Source organism: Lichenostomus cassidix, chromosome 8 (genome assembly GCF_008360975.1).
Source record: "Lichenostomus cassidix isolate B80296 chromosome 8, HeHo_3.0, whole genome shotgun sequence".
NCBI classification, from domain to species: Eukaryota; Metazoa; Chordata; class Aves; order Passeriformes; family Meliphagidae; genus Lichenostomus; species Lichenostomus cassidix.
In genome coordinates, this window is record NC_139489.1 from 20,347,676 (window position 1) to 20,374,985 (window position 27,310).

The following is a 27,310-nucleotide window of genomic DNA, read 5'->3' on the forward strand; positions in this document are numbered from 1 at the left end:
AGTACTACTGACACATATTATTTAAGAGAGCTTACTTCTTTGTCTCCCACCGTCAACCTGCAGAAGAAAGGTCTACAGGGACAGCAGTTTCAGGGCTCCAGGAGTGTTCAAGTAAAAGGCCATTCTGGAAGCTGTTCTAGATGGAGATGCACAAACTTGGTGCAGGGAAGGAAAGGTTTTATACATGTATATATACATAAATATATGTAAATATGTAGGCATGTGTACACACACTGTGGGTTTTTTCATACACTTATACAGTACATAACAGACTTCTTTGTTAGCCCTTTAGCAAAGCAGATGCAATGTGTAGGAGTTTAGGTGCACAACACCCAAGCATTTCGTTAGTTGCCAGAACACAGACAATTTTTACCCTGAATTGGACAAATCTTGACAAAAAAAATTGTATTTCTACACATTTTCAGACACCAAGAGGGCTTAGAAACTAGACCTAATTTATACAGCAAGACCGTCAATATTCCAAAATCACTCTGTGTTAAATATCTAGTTATCAATTATGTTCTCTACAACTTACAGTTTAGGATCAGTACCTTGCTTTAATTCAAGTCCTAAAAGCCGTTCTCAAGACAACTCTGATATCAGAAAGGGAAGCATTTAAAAACTATACTTCTAACACAGCAAATAGCCTGCAGGTTAAGACATCCTTGATATTTTAGTAATTTATACATGGTAATATCACATACTGCAATGCATTTCTTGCTGTACCTTATCCAACTGTTAAACATCAGAAAGGCATGAAGAGAAAGCTGCCAATATATGCTGTTTCAGAGGTGTGAAACAAGGCAGGGAAGGGCAGAAGTCGTCTCGGCCTGGGCCTCTGAAGGCTGATTTGGCACCAGGCAGGCCCACACCCAGTCTCACCTGGGAGTGCTGGGCACCAGGCATTCTTTAGCAGAAGGAAAGCTGCCAAGGGGGTTTCAGCACGCTGAGTTCACCTTTCTACCAGTACGTGTGCCAGGCAGCCTGGGCCCAGGCTAGCAGCACTGTAAGGAATGCCACTGCTGCAGCAGGTATATCCTGCCAGGAAGCCCACCACAGTCAAGAGGGAAAGACACATCGGAAGCCCTGTTTTAAATTCCATGCCATTTCTGCAGTGTTTTCTAGTGTTAATACTGAATAGCCGTCACACCCCACATACATCTTGAAGGGAAAACAAATAAGCTTTTCCTTTCCCTTCCGGGTTCTTCTTGCAGAGCATTTCCAGTGAAAAGCATTCTTACCTCAAATCAAATTGCATGTCAGATTGTTCATTTGGTCAGGAATCATACACTGTACACCTACCACTTCCCTTACTTAAAAGAAAACTTCTAAATCTTATGTTACAAGACCTGTATTTGCAGCAGAGACGAGAAAGGCTTCCCTAATTTGTTACAATTATCTGTAACATTTGAAGGATTGGTATGAAAAACTCAAAAGGAATTCTCTAAGCTGGTTGCTAGCACGCTTTTAGTAGCATAGCCATGCTACATATGCAGAGTAAAAATTAAGTCAATTGCCTTGAAAAGATTTTATATTGATCCTTTGACTACCAAGCAAGATTAACAACAAAGCAAGATCAGCAGTAAGAATACAAGCAAGTACATTTATCCCTGATTATTGAGTTCTGTCACACAACATACACAGAAGGAAATAATTGCGAAATACTGTTCAATGAATGAGCAATAATATTAAACGTGTTCTTCCATTAAGCAATGAGAGAGTTTTAAGCAGGATGACAATTTACTTATCTCAAACTATGTTTTCAAGTATCAGTGTAATAGCAAAGCATAGTCTAATCTCAAACTTATTTATAGATTAATTCCCTTCATTTTTTACACTGAGTACTATGCACACAATGTAATAAAAAAGTGTCATATATCAGACCATGAAAAAAACCACATCAGCACTCTCCAGCCAGATAAGGAAACAAGTATTTATTAGAAACTGGTAGTTTTATAGAGCTAAAAAGGTAAACATACATTAAGCAGACAAAGAATACACAATTGAACACAGTCATCATCAAGGCACATAATGAACAATCAAATCTGAAACAGCTCATCTTTTCAACATTTGAAAAAGTCACCATGATTTCAATATTCATAATGGCACTTGCACACTATGAACAAAAAGAAACAAGTTTAGAAGATTGAAACTGCTAAAGTCATCTTTACATCACACACACAATACATTTGCTCATTGGTCACAATCAAACAAAATTATCAGCGACTGATCTCACAAATTCCACAAAGGTACAAGAATATTGGCAAAACCAAGAAACACTCATATCAGAAAGGCATTATACGTATAAATGATTTGGATAGAATGACTTTTTGTTTTTTTTTAAAAAAGTGCAAAGTCCAACGTTTCCCTAAAGGGAAGGCCAAAATACAGCTAGAGCTGCCATTCTCTGAAATCTGATAAAACAACATTTTATAATACAGATTTTACAGAGTAATATATCAATTTATGGAGAATAAGGACTAGCCATGGAAGCACTGAACACAGATTTACACGTGATTGCTGTTTGAAAAGTATGGTCCAAATGGTATGTGGATGAAAGAAGGTTCAGGAAGTTATTTTTGCTTGCTTATTTGTCTGTTAAAAAAACCAACCAAAACCAACAACTAAAAAGCCATGCCCTGCCCCCCCCCAAAAAAAATTAAAAAGAAGACCCTTAATGACCTTAACAGAACAAAGTTCTTCCTTCAGTAATCCAATTTCAGGAAGTGGTCTAAGGGCAGTTGCTTTTAGAAGGTCAAGGTAAGTATAATCCCGAATTTACCAAGATTAAGACACTACACATTACAGAAAGCAGAAAAAGCCTAACAAATTAGTTCAGTAATAATTGTTAATCTATTTCAGTGTTCAGGCCTGAAGGCAACTGTGTGCCTCTCAAAACACACAAAAAAATAAAAGAAAACAAGGGACGCCACTCTGGAAGGACTTGTACATGGAAAAACCTAACTTTCTGCATTGATGAAGTGCTGCTTTTTTGTTTTTTTAGGAGGAGGCATTTCTCAAGCACTAACAAGTCTGCATGCATGCTTTGCTTGCTACATTAACATCAATCTGATGGGCACCTGAGGTCAGCACTGCCACTTGGTCACTTGGATAAAACATTTCAGTATTTTGCTATCAGAATTTCACACTCACAGCCAGCATGCACAAAAGACTGAGCTCACATGACAAACCTGTAAAAAACCTTCACATAATAATGCAATCCTCTACTGCCTAACAGCACATAGTGGACTGTAGCCCTCTGAATAAGGGAGAGAATGAAGAGTTCAACATGAGAAGCATTCCTCTTCCCAAGGCAGCTATGAAGAGTTCTGCTATTGGCTGTACTACAATTACTACCAGCTTAATACTGGACTCTCCACCCTGTTTTTAAATAACAATTTGCACTTTGTACAGAATGGATCTAATACCCAAGCCTTTTCTGTTCCTGTGTATTATGATCCTATAAAGCATGCAGCTGCAACCCAAATCTTGCTATGGTTAATGGTACTGACATTTACAAGTGCAATGAAAAGCAGGTCCAGTGGAGCAAGTTATCAAAATTGCTGACTGTATTACAAAAATACCGTGTAAATCCATTTGAGGTATTCTGGTACCGCAGAACAGCAGTTCCTCAAGCTCTTTAAATAATGAAAAATAAAAAAGGTTTGCCTGAAGATAAAGGTGATGGGCTACATTTTAATGTGTTACGCCATCATTGTGTGTATCCAAGATGCTATTTTTCACAAACTCAACATTCAGTCTTCAAAAATAACAAAAAAGTGCTCACTTTTAGGCATGCAAAATCTTGCCTGTGAATTGCTTGAGTATAGGCAGCGTGACAAAACAAAAAGTCACTTTCATATTTTCAGTATCAAGGCAGTATAAACTTCTCCTACCTTTGGTTTGATCCAAGACAAATACACATTTAGAAAGGACAAATTTTAAGAAACCCAATGAGTAAAATATGCATGATTTCCTAAAAATAAAAACATACTGCTGATTTAAAGACAGTTTCTTGATTTTTTCTTTTTCAACTCAGTGACATTTTAAAGTGCAATATAGGTATCTGTTTAGAAATGGTGAACTAAAACTTAAGAAAGTTTCTTCCCATTAAGGGCAAATGTGGAAGTTGCAGCATGTCTCCATAAAGATCTGTCTCTAATTGTGAGAACAGATTACGTGAAAAACATTATTGTTCTGGTGTTTCCAACAACATTAGAAACATCTCACCTTTTTCCTTCATTTCATGCTATTCCCAAATTCTGTTTCATTTTTTCATATACAACATAGCTGATGCTGACAGCTGGAAGCACTTTCATAAAATTAGGGGCTATACCCCTATAAAGTCCTCGGAGTCCCTCTGTAGCAACAATTCTTTGAAAGAGACCAACCATGTTTAGCTGTGGAGCTCCTTCCACCGAGGCTAGAACAAAAAGATAAAGTGTTATACAACAGTTCTAGTAATATTAAAATTCTTGAGCAAGTATTGAACACCTGGATGGTGAGCCTTCTATTACCTCTAGGGTCATTGAAAAGGGAACTTTTAATCCCAGACATTTAGGAGACATCCATGTGTATAAATCTCACTGAAATGCATTATCAACCTATATTCCTTTGGAAATCTAGGCTCCCATCCTTAAGTCTGTGCAGAAACCTATCAAGCAAAAATGTCAACTATGAAACTGTCTTCATGAAATGTCCTACAGAGCAAACATTGCTGTCTACCCTCACAAGACAATGCAAGCCCTGTCATTTAATCTCTAAAATTCAGAAAACCTTCTAAAATTTAGAAAGGTGCTTCTAGACTATGACAGGGACTCTGTGTCTGGTAGTCTTGTATGGAATGTGGCTCTCAGAATACACAAAGCATCAGTGCTTGAAATGCTCCTTTTTAAATCAAGTATGAAGAACAACAATGTTGGGGGTAAGAGGAAGAGGGGACCAACATTAAGAAGAATTTTCCAGCTATGTCCTTGGTTTTTCCAAGATTTTTTTTTATTCCTATGTCTCTGCTAGCGCTATCCCGAATTATACAATTTTAATGAGACCACACAGTACAAAAGAACTCACCTTGAGCCTGCATGCGTGTTCTGATAAGAGCAAGAGGGTAACTGGCTAACTGCCCACATGTGCTGGAAATAGTGCCACATCCCAACAACACAAAAACACCTGGGTTAGCAGAGCTTGATGCATAGTGTTCTAGCCACGTACTCTTTAAGAGCTGCCAAGGTATAAAATTAAACAGTAAAACAGAAAATCTGCATTCAAGAAGGTAAACAAATACCTCTTTATTCATTAACAAATCCTACAGGCTCAATCCTGAAAAGCACCAATCTCTCCGGGCCAGTCCTACACACTTAAAGTGCACAGGCAAACACCTGAGCACACAGGGTAGGACTTCAACCAGACTACAACAGTTAGTACCTAGAAGAGAAATTCTTAAAAGATCCAGCAGCAGGAATAGTGCCCATGCACCTGTAATACTTTGGGGAGAGGAGGAGGGAAACAACTCAGCATCCCACGGAGTGCAACAAGAGCTCACACAGCTGTGCGTATCACCCCGTGCAGAAACAGGGATGCAAACTGTAAAAAAGAAATTCCATACAGCTTTGAAAATGTTTGTTTAAGCAGTTCTGGTGATTACTAATGCAAAAGAAGATTTGTCTAGACTAGAAAAAAAATTAGCCTGCACATCTGAGTTATTTAACACACTTAGAAGTAACACATATTATACAAGATAGATAAAAGATTTTCAGCATTGCTGGTGGGTGAAATAGGTGCCAGTTTATCTTGAAAGGAAAAAGCAGTGTTTCAAACTCCTCAGGAAAGCTATGCCAGCCAGAAAGAATTCTGGTGACATGCACAGACACACAAGGAATTCAGGGTAATATAATCCACTCATAAATCAGACAACCGGCAAAACAATGTATAAACTATCATAAATGCAAGATAGGGACCATAATAGGAAAATCTTTTTTAAGGCCCATATTTACTCTAGAATGGGTCTGTTCCAGTCTAACAAGGTTAGGGAAGTGTGCAAGCCTGTTGTACTGCCAAGGTCTGTATAATCCTGTCTTAGTACATTTCCTGCTTGGTACTGTTGCATGGAAGGGCCCATCTGCCCAGGCACTCCTAAGGAGGGACAAACAGAAACACTGAGGTCTACTAAGATTAGTGGAAAGTCTCATTTGTCTGTTTTAAACTGAATCAGCTATAAAAGTACAATGATACAAATATTCTAAAGAATATTTACGATTTTTGTAAATTAACTAATGACAGCTACATGCATGCATCGATCTAAACTCACCTCATAAACAGCAAGGTCAATGCCAGCGTAAGGAATTATACCCAGAATATTAGGAATATAGCCTTTGTAGAAGGCCTTTGGACCTTCTCTTTTTAAAATCTTCTTTGCACAGTCAAACATCCCAGAATATTGCCCTGTTTTACCCACAGCCAATCTGGTCTTTAAAACCTAAAAGGAAAAAAAATAGTAGCCTTAATTACACACCTATTTATTAATCTATTCTATATACACAGCATACCTCTGCTTATTCAATTCTCTAGAACTGCTTTGCACTTTGGTGCTCCAAACCTCCTTTGATTACTGGCAAGGCTTTGCTAGCACAGGCTTCTTCAGGTTCTGTCCTTAGTGCAGAGCACCACACATTACCATATACTAGCTTATAAATTCTTAGCCTTTTTAAATTGCATTTTAGCTTTATTTACTTGATTAAAAAAGTTATTTGATCAACTTGAAGGCAACAGTATAGGCAATATTCAATAGAAGTATTAGCTAAGGAACAAGTGAGAGCACTAACATGCTGGCAGATGACACTTCTGGTCTGGAAACACTAAAGCATGGTCAGAAAATAATCTTTCAAAAAGTATGACACTTAGGCAGTTAATGAATATAAGGATTGTATTTCACTGCTGAAAACCAGCACCTGATTAATAATGCAAATAAGTCTGTACTGCACCTTAGGACAAAGAAATCAACAGCATCCAATAGAAACCACAGAGGAAATTGCCTGAGCAACAACTTGGTCTACTTTAAATCCTCCTAAGACTGCATCTTCCTCAGGAATTTGCTAGCACTTGGCTTTTCTCTTTTACTTAGAAACATCCTAAAAACACTTCCAGAACAGTATCATATCTTTGTGAGGAAGACCAGAAGATATTACTGTAGAATAGTTCACCTGTCTCCACTGATCAGTGTAATCCAGACAAGCTACATCATGTTTCAGTTATTCCCTAATAACCCATCTCTGTACTCAGGTCAGCTGGGACTCTGCCTCTGGAACAAGCAAGAACGCTCTTTAAAGAGATCATTATCACTTCAGCAATGAAAACAGTTCTATTGCTACTGAAATCCCTAACTATGAAAAAGCTATTTAGGTTGCAATTGCCATTATTACCAAACTTGATGTTGGTATTGGTTTAGTCCCAGACCCAACATCTATTCCAACATATATCTGCACACATGGTAAACTTCCTGGGGAATCACCAGTGAAGAAAGAACATCCTATTTCTCTGAAATGTTGTGTATTAGTTACACTGGAGCAGTTAATACATTAACATTAGTTAAACTGCAATGTGTAGTACCTCCTACAGATATGCCCTACAGGGGAAAGAGCAGCCAATCCACCCAGCCTGAGCTGTAGCTGTAACATCCTTCCTCCACACTGCTCTTATCAGACACAACTTCCCATCTTAACATGACAGAACTTCAGTTCTGCCCAGACAAGATCATTGCTTGGTTACATATAGTGACAAAAGGATTTGTGCCCAGTTTAGAAAATGCTTGAATATTGAATTTTAAAAGGTCTTGGGTGATTCTCTTTCCTGAACTGGGTTTTATTTAAATATTGTTTTTTAAAAAATACAGTGAAACATATGTGAGAATTATAAGAATCAGTTAGAACATAGTATATTCTAAAATGCCCAGCACTAAAATTCTGAAATTAAGCCCGAAGTTAAAATAAATTAGGATTTATTACAGAGGAATTTTTACAATATTTTCAGGAGCAAAATGGGGTCTACTTTGGAAACAAACCAAACATTTGGCAGGCTCCAACGGAAGCAGATTCTCTGTTACTTACCTCCATGGGATAAATAGAAGTTTGTGCTGTTGCTCCAGCCAAAGAACCAGATACAAATCTTTCAACAGTGCCTAACTTTCCATCCTCCTTAGTGAGTATCTTCTTGTACTGTATAGTTAAAACACAAAATCAACACACGTTTTTTAGGAGTGGCAAGAGTTACTATAAAAGGCAAGAGTACAGTACAAAATGTCTTTTCCAGCTGTTTCAGTTTTTCATGTATTTACACTTACATTTGGTAACTCAAAAAGGTTCTCCAGAACACAATAAACATTCCAGCCTGCAAGAATTCTCTACATTGAATACCTCAGTCACCCACAGTACTATGAGGCATTCTACAAACAGCCACCTCAAAGATACCTATACTAAGAACCACAGAAAATAAGGAGGAACCAACCTCCCTTGCAGATCCAGCTGTCCAATCAAAGAATGAAAGATCAGCTAGTAATTTCACAGAGGCACTTAGAGAGCTGTACATACTGTGTCACTCCATGAGTAAAGAATAATGTGCCCACAGTTACTCTATGGCACCAAAATCTGCTGTTCAGTCTTGCAACAACCCCAAGTTTATTTGATTTTTTTGTTGCTTTTGTTTCCTAGTTGTACAGAGATGTGCAGTATGCTCATTTAGTCTTACTTGAGGCACTAGCAAACCCCACAGAGGAAAAATAAAGCTCATTTAAATACACCAGAACGGGAGTTCATTTTCCAAAGGAGGATTAGGCCTTAACATGATGCTTAAAGCTGATTCAGAGGTAAATATAACTCTGAAATCCAGGATGAGGGCATCATACATAGCACTGTGATATTTGACTTTAAATGAATCCGTGTCAGTTCAGCGAGCATAATGTGCGAAGTTTTTGCCTGCTGTCACTTTGAAGCAGCAATCTAGATACTAATGCAGTACTCCATGCAGTACTTGTAATGCATACAAAGCCATGCAGACTCAGGGACAGTTTAAAACATATGACATAGAATTTATTTACACTGCTCATACTACAACATAAAATCTGCCTAATAGTAAGTATTCTACCAGCAGAGTAGACTATTTTAAATCTGAAAGTCCCTCAAATTACTACTGCAAAATCCCCAACTGTGACAAGAAGTCCGATGTAATACAACAGTGTCAATAATGAACAATGAGAGTGATTTAGGACTTTATTTAGCATTATTTTCATTCCTACCTGTTCATAAGCCCAGAACTTAATAGCTGTTTCAGGAGCTATTTTCACAACATTTACACCATTCCCCCTCCAAAGGGATCGGACACCACCTTCTTTCAACATTTGCTTAAAACCACTGGCTATATTCATTTTGTTTGACTTTGAACCATGAACCTAAAAAAAAAAAGCCAAAGTCACAGAAGAGAACACTGCTCTGATTAGATTATAAAACTTGTCAGTATTAAATTGATCATAGAAATCAACTAGAGAAACCATATGAACTATTGAAAAATTCTTCGGTGGCACAAGTACTGTAATATTTTGCTCACATTTTTTCCCACATGTCTATAAAATACAATTTTTATGAACACAAAATATGGAAATTGTCAAAACATAGCCAGACCTCTGCAATTTACATACTGACCTTGGCCATCAATTTTTCCCAACAGATCTCTGAAAACTGAAGTGATACACTGGAAACCAAAAAAATTGTTGAACATTGCACCTACCTGCATCATGACTTTAAGGCGATCTAAGGGTGCTGTACCTGTTCGAGAGACAGCACCAGCCACTCCTCCTGCCAACAGCTGCTTCCACCACTGACCAGTCTTTTTCTCTTCCTCTGTGAACTCATCTGGAACCGTCAAACTATCTCCTATATCCAATACCTTTTAGAATCCAAAGCAAAGGTGTACAAATAACTATCTCATTCCATCACTTCAGTTTTATCCACAGTTCTAATTTTAAATTAATATACTACCTAAGAATGTGCAAATAAAGTGCTAGTTACAAATAATAAATACCTAATTTACATTCTATAATTAACTTGCTATGCATCACTACTCAACAAAAAGCAGCTTTAAGTGACTTCTACATAAATATCGAGCAGTAACACCACAGACCCACCATGTCAAAGACTGCACCATCATCATTAAAAATTACAACAAATTTCCTCCTTGAGTAGGGCCCAAGCAAAGACATTCTGTCATGATCAGCAGTCCTTTAAAGTCAGCACTAAAGCTCAAATGCTTATATGTTGCAGCTAACCTTTCCCCAGACAGCCTTGTGGGATTAGTCTGGTAATCTGCTAAGGTTGCTAACAAGAGATTTCTCTCTCACTGTCATTTATTCACACATTATGTGGGGTGTCTCCTTCCTCCACCATCCATAACATTTTAAAGCAGCTTTTTTACAGCTGATATATCAGAATATTCTATTTCCAGTAACTGCTGAGTATTATCCTACAAAATGAAAAGTTCAACTACTTGCTTTATATATTTTCTTATCATCGCTTATACTGAAAGGCACATTTAATTGCCTTCCTCAGCTATAAAGTTTGAAATTTCACTAAGGGGGGTATGTTTGCATTACCATTAGATTTTTTCCAAGAACAACATTAATATAGGCTTTAATGATAAAACTAAGACATAACACTATGAAATCTCACATGTCACTCAAACTGTCTTTGCTCTTAAGTGCAACTTATAACCATGACACAAAGAAAAAGTACACTGTAGATAATGCCAATCTGCTATTACACACAAATTAAACTTATAAAAAGAATGTATTAATAACTGAGAAGTACTGACCAGAAAGTGTGTTAACTGATAAACCTTTTAAACTACCATTGATTTTAAGTGCAGACACTATATCCCTAATTCATGCTGCAATCTGTATTAGTTAGTAGACAGAATACTGTCCTGGTCATTTGGAACAAAAACTGCAGAATGCAGACTGCAAATATAGCCACTGGACAAAAAGGATAAGCACTGACTATTCTGGATACTGAACACAGAACAGATTAATTAGAAAATCATTTCATCATTCTCGCATTTGAGGTTTCGAAGTAAGATGTTATCAGTTGCTCAGCTACACAGAAACATCAAAAGATCAATCAGAACTCTCAAAATATAAATCCAATGTTCTTAGAGATATTATGCATATCTACCAGCGTTTAAACCTTGTGTGTACCAAGATCTAAATGCAACTAAGAATAAAAAAATATGTATTTGAGGGTGTTTAGAAAAGAACGGCCACAGCTACCATAATAATTCTATGCCAATGTAGCTGTTTGGAAGAGTCTGATTGCAACTAAAATTTTATAATAAAAACACAATTTTAAGAGCTGTCAATGCCAGCCAGGCTGGGAGGTGTCACATCTGCTCTTATCTGAAAGAGCAGCTGTGTTGCTGTGTAGCTGGATTTTGGCTGCTGTGATAACTGGGTCATCAGCTGACTGCAACACTAAGATCACAAGAAACTCCCTCAGTTGTTTCTTGGGGGCAACTAATGACATTCCATAACAAAAAAAGAAAAACACAGATCTTACATTTAACAATAGTAAGAAGCATTTTATTAAAGCAAAGGTTCTTTCCACTAAGTAAGCTGGGACCAGGACTATTTGATCTCATAGCAGTGCTTCAAGCGCTTTCTTCAGCAAACAGGGAGCTAACTCCCTTTTGGCAAGCATTCCTGAGCTGAGGTGGTACAGTGTCAAACACTCAAAGCTCTCAGATCTCATAAACTGTTTTTTATTATGGAAATGCTGACTAATCCCTGGAGATATAAATGGTCTCACTATATTCAAAGAAATCTAACCTTACTTTATTTACTCCAAAAATCTACAGTAAGGGTATTTAGCAAACAGGATTACTAGTGTTTACTCACTTTATTATTGTTCTTAAAAATCAGGCACTGAGGTATCAACAGCTCCATTCAATAAAAACTTAAATAATTTCTCAGCACAGTGGACAGCCTATTGCTTTATATTCTGTATTCTTAAACTAAATTCTATGACACAAAAGAACACAATGTGCACAGAAAATCACCAGTAAAGACACCAGTGATTTTTGGATAATTATGATACTATTTAAATGCAAATACTAATTTCAACATAAGAAACTGCTAAAATGTCTATATAATTTGTTTCAACAAATGAAATCACACTGTAATGGGAAAAGAAAAATATTTGCTATTGTGGTTATTATTTTTCTGTGGAATTTCTCCAAAAGAGAAAAAATATTCTGTCCTAAGAATTACTGATAATTATTTGAAAAGTTTAGACAAAATTCTTCCTTCAGAAGAAACTCGTATGACACAATCCTGTTGGTAAATGGGAGAGCGTGAATTTCAAAGGAAAACCAAACAAGACAGATACATTGAAATATAACAAGTGTGAAACGTTACACTTAATATCACAAAGTAACACAGTAGAGATGAATTTAAGAGGTGCAACTAGGTTACAAGAGAAGTTGAACTTACAGTGGAATGTTTCCAATATCGAATTATTTCTTCAATGTCTGTAGCTGGATTAAACATAAAATGGTCTCTCCACTCATTCCAGTCTACTGTCATTGTCCCATCAGCATCGATACTGAAAAGAAATTGAACAAAACTATATAAGGAAATAGCAGCTATGGGGTTTTCTTCTGTTTTTTTGCTTTTTCTTCCTCCTCTTCCCCCCCTTTTTTAACTTTGGTTATCACATCAATAACAACTGACTGCAAATTCCATATAGTGACTTCAAGGCTGAATCTGCCATGACCTTTCAGTGCTATGCTTCTCTTATCCAAGTGCATCTGTCATATTCCATTTAAAAACATAATATATCAATTAAATGCTCCACTTTATCAACAATATTTACAGGGAAATGAAGTAACATTCTCCTCCTGGAACCAAATGCTCCAATAGTAACTACCAACACCTTTCAAAGCCATAATCCCATTTATCCTGCCCTCTGAAATATAAAAATATAATAATTAACAACACAAGGAAGATTAAAATTCTTCAAAAATAATAATTCCTGACCTTTGCAGGATCTTTTCTGCCTGTTTTTCTGAAATGTTTATACCCAATATCTTGAGGGACTGGACAACTTCGGATGCTTCAATTTTTCCTTGAAACATTAGAACAAAGATGGTACGTATTTAAAATGTGGATCTTAATAAGCTTAGCACCTTGGAGGTCATTGTAACAGCTGGATAATTGCAAAGATGATTTAAAAATCAACTTAAACACAGATGATGTGTTTTAATTGTCTACCATAAGGACAAAGCAAAGGTAGGTACATTAAAATCATGCAACCAAATGGGATGCAAATATACAGTTAGTTAAAAACTGGTTTATCTTTAATAGCTAGAAATAGTTAGAAATTTCCTTATAGTTTCTGTATATGGGGTATAAAGAGTCCCAGTTCAGTGTACGTGGAAGAAAATAGAAAGAATAAAGACTATAATAAATTATTTTTTCAATCTACAGCAAACTTTAATCACGATCTTACTAAGGAAAAGAAGTAAAGGTTCCATATCCACAACTTTTTGTTTCCAGTTCAGACAAAGAATATAACTTAGACTACTTTAAATGCAGAGTTGCTTCAAACAATGTTTGAACAAATAGCATAAATCAAGGCATACCATCATTGTTTTTGTCCAGGCTCTTAAATGCCAGTTTCATCTTTTTCTCATGTTCTTTAAGATACTGCATAAATTCTTCAAAATCCAGCTGTCCATCCTGGTTAGTATCTCCAGCTTTAAAAATTTTCTATTGAGAGAAAAATGAGTATTTTATTTTTCCATATTACAGCAGGTCACAAAGCATCATTTTGTTTTCAGAATTTAACACATTAATATCGGCATAGAGAGAGAGAACGCATGGCAGTAAATATATATTTAAGAAAGCATTATTTATTATTTACATAACTTTTCTGTGCTGAAGTTTCAAGGCTTCTTACAAGCACTGGCAAGGTATACCTACAGGTATCAAATAATTTGTGGAGGAAGAAGTGGGGGACAGGAGAAAAACCTGAGAGAGAACAAGTTTAAGCCTGTGAGTTTCCTGTACATTAAAGCTGTCAGTAAAATTAAACAAGCAGAAGCTTGACTATCATCTTAATCAAGCAGTCTATTAATTATGAATTATAACGATTAAAAATACCAACAGCAATTAACTATTTAAATGCTGACCAAAAATTTACAAAGATCTTGTCCCAGTGTTTGACAGAACAGGGCTTTCTGTTTTGAATTGAAGCCCTGACTGCAATTTAAACAAACTTGTAACAAATACACACTTATCTTCCTTTCTTCCATGTGCTTCCTAGGAACTGTCCTGCAGAGAGAAACACCTAAATGTAAAATTAACTATGCATTGGATGCACGGTATGCAATTGCCAGGACTGCAGGAAACAAGTCTGAAACACAGCCCAGGCAGACACTTCTCCACCAACAAAGGACCAGGAAACACCATCATCTTCAAGTGGCAAAAATTACTTGTTAGAAAAGGGAAATTACAGCAGCCCCACAAGCATCAGCCTGTAACTGCTGAGGCTTGTGCTCAAGGCAAAGGCCAGGGAAACTCTGCAGGGTTTAGGAGGTTGGGCTTTACACTGCAGCAAGGGCAGCTCTGGACACAGAGGGCTGCAGAGAGCCAAGGCCACAGCAGGGCCACAGCCACTGCATCTGCTCCTCACACTGCCACAGCACTGCCCTCTCCCCAGCAGGAGACACAGGAAGGCAGCAGGGAAAACCACCTCAGAACCCTGCTCTAGAACACAAGATTAAAGGAACATTATGCCTTATCCCCTCCTTTGGGCATTGGGCCCTGTGGTTTCTCTCACTGTGTGAAATCCTAGGGGGGCAGCAGGACAGGAGACCAACCCGATAGCACACTCTCCTCACTACCCTGCAGTGTGTTGCAGAGCACTTCAGGTTATGTGTAAAGCACATGCCAAAAAATTCTGCCAAGTATCTTCTATTTAGCAGACTGCCTTGCGCAACTGTAGTTTCTGAATAAAGTAACTCTCAACAAGACTTGCATTGCTGTTCTAATCTGCAAAATCTGGTTTTAATTTTGTTTACTCCTCTTTAATTAATAGAGGTCCTCAAAAGACCAAAGTCCAATAAGTTCTAGGCTACAGAAACTAAACACAGAGGAAGCAGAAAATTGGTGTATTCGTTGCAGGTGTCTGAAAAAGACTGAAGACATCTGAACACATTTATGTTGCCTCCTTTATCTTTCTTATCCCTCTACAAAAAGTGATGTACTTTAACACTTCATCTCAAAACCCCAAAACTTTATAAGATCATCAAGGACTTCTCAATGAAATGGAGGAAAACTATGTGGTACACCACAGTGAAATGAGCAAATTATTTACCTTCCATAATACAACAAGTTGTGCACAATAAAAATGAACTCAAACCCAAACAAAAAACTAACCAAACCCAACCAATAAAAATTACACTAGTCTGACGAGTCCCCTTTCAGAGACACTGCAATCTCAAGCCATCTTTTACTCCACGCATGGCACCTCATGCTGCAAGGTCTGAGTGTCCTGCTGGGCTGCCACACTCTCCTGAAAAGCGCTGACTAAAATGGCACTTGTAATCATTTTGTGTGAGTTCTACTCAACACAAATTGTTACTGTTCCCTACTGCTATCTGAACTACACAAACCAAAAAGCAGAAGGAAAGTGTTTTTCTGTCTCACAGATATGACAAACTTGAACTAAATTATTATTATAGAACCTCCACTGCTGAGGATGATGTGAGCCAAAGAAAACAGGAATTCCTATGAAGTTTAGAAAGCTGGCAATTTCTCTGTGTGAAGGGGTGCACCTTTCAGTTCATCTGCCAAGGAAGTGGATTTCATATTGTAACAATAAGAAAAGGGTAAGCACAAACATACTGTCCATTTCCTACTTTTGTTTTGACAGTTATTTTCCAGACTTCAAGGCAGTCTCAGCCACTCTCTGGGCAGTAGAACAGAAATGACAGGCAACAAAATTATACGGCACATGTGGTTTTTCTCTCAGTACAAATCTAAAAGCTCATGCAAACAAAAGCCTCTTGCTGTCTATGAAATGAACTAATTATGTGGGTGTAAAAATTTCAGATAAAAATCAGTTTTAATTTTTAATCTTACAGATTAAAAAATGTGCAAATTTGTGGAATTAACAGGAACTAACAGGAAGACTGAAAGAAGCTTGTCTTCCACTTGGCAGGCAGAAACTTCCTCCTGGGGGTTACACACCCCATGGGCATAGCCAGCAGAAAGACACCTACTCGATTCTGTGGGGAGCCTGGCACACTGAGTCCTAGGTACAAACTGCCCCTTCACAGCATCAAGTAATAATTCAAGGTGGAAGGAACCTCTGGAGTCCATTGAACACAACCCCAGCACAAAGCACCTGTAATTAGATCTAATTAGATCAGGCTGTGTGGGAATACATCCAATTGAATCTTGGACACCTTCAAGGAAGGAGATTCCACAGCCTCCACAAGCAAACCATTCCATCATCCAATCACTCCCCACTTCAACTCAACACTGAATCCAACTCTGCTGTTCTGCATTTAATATACTACTAGATTTTGTATAATCACAGCCACTTGTCACTCTGCCAGTGCCTGGTTCACCAAGCTCTCTGATGGAGGAGAACTGGATGCATTTTAAAATAGGCATGCTTACAATAGAGCAGGAACCAATCAAGGTGCCAACACTTGCTTACAAGTCCTGGGAAACAATGTTCAGCATGCCTGCCACGTAAAACCTGCCATTTCTTGTTACAGCCTTACTGTGGGATCACTTCACCTTTACAGAATCCCAGACCCAAGAGGAAAATGTTTATTTTTCAAGGCACACCATTTCTCATTGTCTAAAAACTGTAACCCCAAGCAATGAGGATAATTCACCAGATAAAATGAAATTATAACCACATAAAGAATTGTTAATTACCGACAGATATAGGAAGACAGTTTAGATGATGACACAAGCTAGCAATGTGTGCTTGCAGGCCACAAAGCCAATCATATCCTGGGCTGCAGAAAAAAGAAGCATGACCAGCAGCTCAAGGGAGCTTCCATCCCTCTTCTCTGCCCTCATAAGACCCCACATGGAGTACTGTGTCCAATTCTGGAGTCCTCAGCACAGCAAAGACATGGACCTGCTGCAGCAGGTCCTGAGTACGCCACAAAGACGATCAGAGAGCAGGAGCATCTCTCTTATGAGGTGCTTATGAGGAAAGGATTTTTTTCAGACTGAAGAAGGTAAGGCTCCAGGGAGACCTTATTGCAGCCTTTAGGTACTTAAAGGGGGCATATAAAAGATGGGGATGAGCTTTTTAGCATGGCCTGTAGCAACAGGACAGGAAGCAATGGTTTTAACTAAATGAGTGTCAATTAAGATTACATATAAGGAAGTTTTTCCACAATGAAGGTGGTAAAACACTAGCACAGGTTGTCCAGAGCCTGGCAGATGCTCCACCCCCGGAATATTTGAGGTTAGACTGGGTAGGGTTCTGAGCAACCTGATAAGAGTTGAACATGTCCCTGCTTATTGCAGGAGAATTAGCCTACATGACCTCTAATATACTACCAATCACTAACAATCCAAACAATGTTATGATTCTGTCATCTTTCTTTTTAATGCTACAGGCCTTCACACAGACTGAAATGCTCCTGTGCTGACCTACTGAGTCATGACACTGTCATCTTTGTCCTTTCTCTTCTTTTTTTTCTTCATTATTTTACTACTTTTGCTCTTTTTCTGTTGCATATTTTGTTGATACAGCTTTAGTTGATACTGCTTTCAAAGTCCTACACAGCCAGGTAACACCAACACAAAAGGCCACAAGTAGAATGAAACACTGAACGTATTTAAAAAAAAAAACCTCTCCATTATATAAATCATGTTGCAGCGTTGAATTCCTACTCCTCCAGAAGACCGCTGTATTTGGTGTGGAAATGTAAGTCAGCAGGTCTGTTAAAAAAAAAAATTACACACAGGCTTTATAAACACATCAAATCCCCTTACTCTCCTCTCTAAGTGTCCTGGTGAATTATTAGATTGCTCTGTGCCAAAGTTATGAACTTTAACACATTCATGGCTACAATGTAGACAAAGAATGCAACATACTAGAAATCTTGATTTTTTTTGTAGATTTTTCTTTTAAATTCACAGTTTAATTTTTACATTATTTATCATCATTATTTGTGTATTGTGCATGAGCCTTCACATTCTGTTTACAAAGCTGAACTGTGAGTGAAAGGTGGGACTGCTGAGTACAACAGATTACCAATACAGTCATCAGCTTGTTATTTCAGCTAATTGATATAACATAAAGAATATTTAAAAGGAAGTGATTCATCATGAAGTTACTGGCTTCCCATCATGCTATCTTAAAAAGACATACGCACAGAACAGCACTACAAGACACATAATTGGTGCAAGTAGCAATTATGTGTTCCGCAATGTGCAACTAGAGCTCCAAAGGGCACAGATACAAGTACTGCATACAAAGAACTCCAGCACCACAGTAAGAACACCATCACGTCTTCAGACACTCCCAAATTTCACATTTGCTTTTAAAATCAGAGGTACTATATATAAAACCAATCATGACTTAACCTTTTCCTCTTTTTCCCCTTTTTCAACTCTTTCCCTCAAAAATATTTTTTAGCCATTCACATTGCTCTGCAATTTTAAGTTATTTGACTGTAATATTATTGGAAGCCATATTCAGCCACAGCTGAAGAATACATAACACTTCTCTCTTTACTGGACACATAGCTGACAACAGTCCTCTTCCTATTTATATCTGCTAAGACTACACAAATTTATGCAGACTATGATAACCCAAAAAACACTAGCAAAGATTATTAAAGTCAGCCTTGCCAAACTGCATCAGTTGGGAGATAAACCCAGCATAAAGGGAAAGGGCCTGAGGATGTGTTCACACAGCATTATAGCCCAATGCATCCACATAACACGTGAACTAGACTGACACTTCACCTCCAGAAATCCAACACAACACTGAATAAAACAGGAATTTGCACTGCCTCCAAAGGTCTCCCAACTTGTCCAAATTCAGCATTCATATTTACTCAGTTGCCACGCAAAGGATACTACCAACATGTAACAGTATCCAAGCAGGCCCTTTAAACCTGCCACAGACACACATGAAGAGCCCCCCACTCCAGTACAGCAGACTTGCACCCTTGACAGTAGCAGATGTTGCTATCAGCTGCAGAGCTTCCCCTTCCTATTCTCTGTCCTAAGCACTTCTCCTCCCTGCAACAGGACAGCACTAGCAGAGATCTTCTCACTGGTCCATTGCAGCTAACAGAATCTCTAGAAAACGAGACAAAAAAGGACAAGATGCAAGCATGAATACTCTCCCAAAATGCCTCGCAAAGGCTACTCCTTCAGGACCTGGATAAACTCTCTCAACTCATAGTTATGAATTAAATTTCAAGAATCTGAAACAGCATACATGGAAGATGCAAACTATCCCTTGAACTTTCATTCAGCATTCCTTGCAAGTTACACTGGTATTTTTGACTTTGAGCATACTTGGTAGACTGACTTTTCCCATTAAACAGGACCACTCTGCTGCAGAGGCATCCCAGCCGTAGTCTCTCAAAAGATTTAACAGTTTACCTTGTTTGTTCACCTGGGACACACTGCTGTCTCAAGACAGCGATTTAGCAAAGCATTTCGAAACAGCAGTAAAGAGATGTCTCAGAGGTGAGGCTTCCCATATTTGGGAATTCTTGGCATTAATGCACTTTGCAGCAACAGGAGGAAGAATTAATCATCCACTGTACCCTGTCACTGTTCAGGAAAAAAAACTATGAAGTTAGTATTAAAAAACAATTTGTTTTATCTCCTTGGATGTTTAAAGTGTTATGAAAACAAACTTAAGATTCATCTTGCTCTTTCATATGGGGACTTGGAGACTGCAGCACATATCAGTTAAAAGCTTCTGAAGCTTTACATATAGAAATGAAATAATGATAACATGTTTGCTTACAATGGAAGCAAAGTAAATTAAATGTATTCAATTTCAAATTTACAAATTGAATACATTAGTGAATATATTTGCAGTACTTCACAATTACGTCCCCATAACCAGTCATAATCATCACATCTATTAGGACTTGAAAAGGGAAGTTTAAAGGGACTAAATGGTTCCCATTTTCTACAATCACATGACATGACCTCTGTTTTGATAAAAAGCTGAAGATCCGAGATTACTCTAAATATATAATACCAAGTTCTGGGCAAACTCTTATGGTGTCACAAAGCTTCAATTCATATAAAGAATAACACAGAGACAGGGAAGTACTGAAGCTTTTAAGACTGTGAATCTGCATATCAGGCATGACAAATTCTAAGAGTAGATACAGTGTGATATAAAATACCCACGTATCTTCTTCAAAGTTGCCAAAGTAATTGGTGTTTCTTCTGTTTCTAGTCAAGCTACAACATGATGAAGGAGGCTTCAGTTACCTTGCTCTACTACCCTTCCAATTTTGCCACATAGGGGAAGTTACCAAAATTAAAATAAGTGCAATAATCTTAATAAAGCAGTGGAGAAATATTTAAGGATACGTATTTAGCTCACTCACTAAAAAACAGTGTGCTGTCTGAACTAAGAACTGCTATGGAAAGCTCAAGCTCTGAAGCACTATTATCTAGCTGCAGTTTTTAGAGGCCAGAGAAAAGCACAGAAGGAAACAATACACACCTGGCCCCATTCTCACCCATCATCACACTGAGACACAGCAGTGGAACACAGCTCAGAAGCCTGCCTCACTTGACAGAATTCTGAATTTCCTACAGTTTAAATGCAGAAACATATTTAAATTTTTTTGAGTATTTTTAGACTTGATTGGACTCAAATTTTTAGAAATAGTCAATTACTCTAAGCAGACCATAGTCTGATTGTTGAGAATTAAGTCTCCTTATGCCCTGTCTCCACCACACAGAGGTGTCTCTTCACGCTGCTTCTTTATCCAAAAGAGCTTTAATGTAGCCAAGACTTATGTCAAAACGTTACAGAGAATTAGTCCAAGTAAGATCATTACACTGGTTCCAGAATGCAATTATTCATTTCAGTAACATGTTCCTACTCCTAGCTCCAGAACTCAACGTATAAACAGCACCTGAATTTGAATACTTGGCTGTTCCTATCCCAAACTGAAGCTTGAAATATGGGGTTCACCTCCTACGGTTTTACTGTGAGGACTGATTGCAGCAGAAGGATGAACAAAAATAGTACTTCATCCAACCACTCACACCATTTATGGTTCTCCCGCCTACAAGACTCACAGCATTCTGAAGACACAGCATGAGATCATTTGTGATCTGATCCCAGCATCTATTTTGTGTCTCTCCTAATCAAAGTCACTGTACAATAGCTGTTAATATTACTTGTAGAGTAACATTTGACAGGCAGCACACTGAATTCATTCTTCATAGGTGTTGACATATGTCAGGACTCTTGCAAAGTTACCCCTTCCTGGGTATTTCTGGCAGGTAATACAATACAATATAAAATAGGAGTCACCCTGGAAGCCTCTAAGCAGCACACATTGCAGATTTTCCAGTCATTTACTTTTGTCTGTCAGTTACTAACAGAAGGCAGGTCAAGTAGAACACAGTCAGGAGGTTTTGTCATGTTGTGCTATGATATCTTGCTATGGGAAAAAAATGATTCTTCCTTAGAGGGACATGCAACCTATCTCCAAAGCTTACAGGTTCACAACTAATGAAAGGTGGGTATCTGTAGTCTATCACTCAGATAGACAGTAGTTTCGTCTCTTTTAAAAACATGCATATTCCTTCTAGAGAGGAACTGCACTTAAAGACAAAAGAGCAAAGTAATACTTGTAGCACAAACACTAATTTATATTGTGAAGATGGTACAACTTTGGATCAACCAAGTGACTATGCAGTGAAACCAGGAATGCTCACACAGTTCCCTTTTCCAGGAGTTAGCCAGGAAGCAGCTGTGCACGTCAGCAGAACAACAGCCAATATTCCCAGGTACACAGATTTCATCCCATCTGTTGGAAGCTAGCCTTGCAATAGATTTTTGGAAAGTTAATGCAGACCAGAATCAACATACTGAGACTTGAGACTCTGATCCAGCCATGAGGCACCAAAGCCTACTCTGCTCTAGGATATCCCAAGCTCTGCCCATGCCATGGTGCCACTATGCTGGCAGGGCTGAGCAGTTTAGTAGATAACACTTTGCCCCACTGTATAATATTTTCATGTCTCAATTCCTTACTCATTAGTTATTAGTAATTATAAGACTAATTCTGCCTGTCCAAACACAAATATGATGTTGCAATATCTGACTTCATTAATAAAATACCTTTTTACCAAACAGTGGGGAAAAAAAAAAAATCAATTCAACATCACTTTAGAGCCTGAAGTGGGCAAAGGCAGCTTTGAGCTACAAGAAAGTACAGGAGGCAGATTAGCTACATAAAGGCAGGAAAGAAGCAGAAGAAGGCAAGTTCTTACTGAGGCTCTTTTATTACAAGCAGTCTAGTTATTAACAGTTACACAGAACTAGTCTAGCTCCTCATTCAAACTGTGCCCACCATAGTTTAAAACAGTGAGCATATAGAAGTTTCATTGCACTCCAGAAATTCTTCCACCCCTCCCAAATGAGAAGATGACTCATGGCTTATTTTGTTTACTCTGTGTTTCTTTAACAACTAAGGCAGCAGTTCCTGCTCTCTATTAACAACCAGGCACATCTAGCTAATGTCTATCTCTTCCGTGGGTCTCCCTTTCAGTTTATCCTGAAGCAACTGAGAACAATCTGACAGCTGCTCAGATGTGCACTATTAATAAAGATCACTGACTTTGAGAAAGAACTTAAAACTTCAATTCTAAGTTGCTCACACCTTGAGTAGCACACCAGGGCTTTCGGTGAATTATGTGGGAAGACCACCTTTGTTAAACACCAGAAAATTAGCTGGTCACCTGTTTCCCTGCTGTTCAATACAAGTAAAAACCCCAAATTGTTACAGTCAAACTGGTACAACAGTTTTGCAACAATGTGTGTATATTATGTGACTGAAGTTCATAACTAGCATGCTCTGAATACTGACAACTCTCATGGATAACTAAAAAGGCCAAACTGTCCCTCCTTTATGCACAAAAATCTAACACCACAAAGTGTACCTATTGTAAAGATGATTTTGACCAGCAGCAGTACTGAAGTGAAAGTGTGCTTTCATTTATGTCCTTGCATAAACACCATTCAACTCAAGAGGCCTGTTGGATACTTTTCCCTTAAGTACAGGAGACAGAGAATTAAATATAACAGAAAGAGGCAAAACAGAAACCAAATAATGAGACCTCAGGGAAAAATTGGCAGTGTCACACAAGCAGCATTAGGTCACTGAATTATTGACCCAATACCTCTTTTAACACTGGAGTTGAAACTTAAGTTCCATTTCCTGCATCTGTTTCAGAAAGTATGCAACAGCTAGTACAGGCACAGCAGTGGGATGCCATGAAATCCTTCCTCATAGCGAAACAAGAATTGTTACAGTACTAGCTCCCCCAGGACCTCACCTGTGTCTGCTCAGCCAAAATCAACCCATGTGTGCCTAGTCAGTGCAGACTTGCCTTAACCCACAAACACTTGTGCCTACAGAATTGTGCATTAAATGATTTTATATGCTGATCCCTAGGGATTACTTAAAATAATTAGGAAAGAGAAGTTTCTCTTCCAGGGAACAGGTCACATCTGCTAGTGTAAGTCAGCATCACACTGGAATGCTTGATGACTTAAGTTTTACTGACTTCTGAGGTCACAGCATTGATACAAGAGACAAAGGAATGTAGTAGTCCACCTGATCACTGCAGAAGCCACACCACAGAGTGCACAGTTTCATGGTTTGACGGCCATTGTTACAAGCGTGCATTTTCTAATAGAGGGCCACGGTATGTGACAACAGCCCATGCCAAGAAGAATCATTTCCCTATGTGTTTAGCTTAAATAACTAGTTCTGAAACTGCAACCTACGGCTATGCAGATTTACACTACCTGCTGCCCAAAGCAAACCTTAATTTACTCTGATTTAGATTACACATGGGTGGAGTGGTGCACAAAAGTTGTAAATTACCATCCCTTATCACGCTGGAAAAGGAATGTGCTATCAAGTATCACTCAATAAGAAATCAAAGGATGTCAAAAGTCCACGCACGATGAGTAAACCCACTTGGCAGAGGAACCGCCGACAGCCGTACGCGCTCGGGACCCTTCGCCTACAACCCGGGGCGTGCCTGTACAACGCTGCCGCTGGCGCTGAACAGCGTTCCGGGGAAGGAAAACGGCAGGCCCGAGGCCGCCTCCATCCAGGAGCGGCCCCAAGCCGCCAGACGCGGCTCCCGGGCGCGCAGCAGCCCCTGCCGGGCCGCGCCCCGTCCCTCGGGCTGAGCGGCGGGAGGGGCGGTCGGGCCCGCCTCGCCCTCCTCACGGCCGCGGGGCGCCGGCAGACACCGCTCGGCAGCGACCGCTCGGCAGGGGCTGCGGGCCCGCGCTTACCTCCTCCGCCTCCTTCCCCAGCGGGATGCCCATGGCCCGGAGGCCCGTCTGGAGCTCGGCGATGTCCACCCTCCCGTCTTCGTTGAGGTCCAGTTTCCTGAAGAGGTTGGCGTACCGGGAGTCGCCATCCCTGTTCCCCTCGCAGGCGGCCGCCGGCAGCACGAAGCCTCGCAGGAGCTGGAACATGTCGGGGCCGTGCGGCGCGGACAGACGGACAGCGTCCCTCGACTCCCGCCAGCTGGGCGCGGACGAGACACCGCCCGCGATACTGCCACAGCTCGCAGCTGCCAGGGGAGGGGAAGGGAGGGCTGGCCCAGGGCCGCCCGGCGGCGAGGGGCGGAGTGAGGGAAACAGGGAGGGCGGGCAGCGCCGGGGCTCGGCACAGCTCCCTCCCTCCACCCACGCCGCTGGGCGGGAAATGCGCGCTGTGGCAAGAGAGCTGCTCGCAACCCCTCGGGCTCGGCACAGCGCTCCCGCCCGGTTGTGTCAGCTCAAGGCTTACAGTACAAGCAGAGCAATACCAAAAACACTGCAAAAGACCTAGTGTGGACACTTGGGCTCATTCTAGTTCCCCGCCATTCTGGGCTAGTGGTGGAAGCCTCAGTGGAAGGCATCTGAAGAGCATCCCAACCTAAGGGCAGTCTGAAAGAGCTTGGCTACTTGGCCTAACAGAATATAACATTTGAAGGGGAAACGTCTAGATTTTTTTTTGCTTCATAAATAAATCAGTGGAGTTAATGGAAAAGTACACAGGTGGTCTGAGAGTGAATGCACAGAAAACATTACCAAACAGGCTCGCTCTCCATGTAGAGCTGCAGTGAAAAGGAATTTCAGCTGCCACTGAATTGCGTCTTGCTTTCCTGGAACCATGGAAAGTGCATTTCAGCCTTACAGCGAAAACTCTGTAGCCTTGCTCACAGAGTTATTAATAAAGCTAACGTGCTACAGTGTCTCACCATGGACTAGTGTTTGAAAAAGGGCTACATGCTACTAGGACTTGCATACATAAAAACTGCTGCATTGTGTTATAGGTTCATTGCATCACAGAGTAAGTGGTGTGGGAAGGGACCTCCTGCTCAAAGCAGGCTTAGCCAAGAACTCAGACCAGGCTACTCAGGTCTATATTTCACTGTTAAAGACCTCCAAGGATGGAGGATCTTTAAGGAAACTGGGCAATCTCTCCAGGCAGCCTGGCCTAGAGCCTGACTGTCCTCACAGGGAGGAAGATCTTCCCTTTTAAACACTAAGCCGTTGTCATTTCACTTTATGCCTGCTGTCTTTTATCATCCCACCATACCCCACTACAAGAAGCCTGATCCTATTTACCTTGTAAACTCTCTGTAGGTACCAGCAAGGTAGAGGCCTCCTTTTAAGTTCCCCCAAAGTCTAATTTTCTCCTGTTTGGCAAGTTCAGTTTCCTCAGCCTCTCTTCACAGAGCAAGTGCTCCAGCCCCCAGACATCATGGTGGCCATCTGCTGAACTCTCCAGTTTATCCATTTTCAGGTATTGGGGAGCCCAGAACTGGACTAGTATATAAATACAATCTAGCTTGTGCAGAGTAGAAGGGGATAATCTCCATCTCCTGGCCATGCTCCTGTTAATACAGCCCAGGATGCTGCTGGCCCATGCTCAGATTGCTCTCTGCCAAAACCCCCATGTCCTCTCATCACAGCTACTCCCTGTGGTTGCAAGGGACTATTCCTTCCTCTATGCAATACTTTGTGCTTGTCCTTGTTGAATTTCATCAAGTCCCTGTCATCCCATGCTTCCAGCCTCTCGGAATAGTAAGAACACCAGGTCCTCCACAGTTTGTGGGAAATACTGGAAAATACTGGAATAGGCAGAGCCTGAATCTACATTACTCCTATTGGAATACAGAAAGTGAATATTGCTGAAGGTCACTGCATCCTAGCAATATACCACTGCTAAGTAGTACAGCGTTTGATTCCATTTTTCTCCTCATACCATCATCATACCATCTTACCTAATGAAGTATCATTCTCTTTTATCCCTAATAAGAATATGCAACCAGTATCTGTACTAATTTCTGAATACCATATATAGATAGATGACATACATGGTAATGAGAAACAGTGCTACCCTAAGCTCTCACTGCCTACCAATAAGTTCCTAATAATATCCAGCATTGGCACTGAATTACACTTATTTTCTTATATAATGAGTATCATACTAAATGCTGTATTTGTATATTAAGACCATACATTAATTAGAACCACTCAAAAATTAACACCAACACTCTGTCAACACATGTGAAAACAAAGTGCCAATAGTCCAAAATTCAAGGTAATCGAGGAAGAGATGCATTTGTTCTTCCTCAAGCAACAAGAAAAAAGCTACGTGTGCCAGACTTGGTTTTCATAAGTGCATCCTGCATAGGTATAATTTACAGAGTGTGTGTCACACTGTTCAGAGTTGTGTAGGAAGAAAGAGGAAGCCACAGAGAAAAAGCAGACAATAGCTTGATGGTTCAACAAAAAACATGTGCAAATAGATTCTGGTTTGACTTACATGCACAGCAGAAGTTGGAAGTACCAGCTGCGTATCATTGGTCCAACTGTTTATCCATGATGAGACACAGCAGTGAAATTCGTTCTTCAGGTTTGCACTGGTCTCCCTGAAAATGGAGTAGCGTAGAGCTGTGCAGAAGGTTTAAATGTTTTGACTTTAGTATGACTGA

General features: G+C 39.6%; 1 protein-coding gene across 2 annotated transcripts; it reads right to left on the reverse strand.

The window, feature by feature from the left end:
* Nucleotides 1-1,919: 1,919 nt before the first annotated feature.
* On the reverse strand, nucleotides 1,920-24,931 carry SLC25A24 (solute carrier family 25 member 24). Of its 2 annotated transcripts, none has more exons than XM_085068251.1 (10): nucleotides 24,612-24,931; nucleotides 13,678-13,804; nucleotides 13,073-13,160; nucleotides 12,527-12,638; nucleotides 9,775-9,933; nucleotides 9,287-9,439; nucleotides 8,103-8,210; nucleotides 6,308-6,475; nucleotides 5,071-5,221; nucleotides 1,920-4,423 (listed from the first exon to the last, which is right to left on the reverse strand). In XM_085068251.1, exons 1-10 carry the CDS (start codon nucleotides 24,795-24,797, stop codon nucleotides 4,245-4,247), a joined length of 1,431 nt encoding a protein of 476 aa, XP_084924377.1. In that variant the 5' UTR covers nucleotides 24,798-24,931; the 3' UTR covers nucleotides 1,920-4,244. The 2 variants fall into 2 exon arrangements, with proteins under 2 accessions (XP_084924377.1, XP_084924378.1); XM_085068252.1 differs by lacking the exon at nucleotides 24,612-24,931 and adding an exon at nucleotides 19,694-19,842.
* Nucleotides 24,932-27,310: the final 2,379 nt, after the last annotated feature.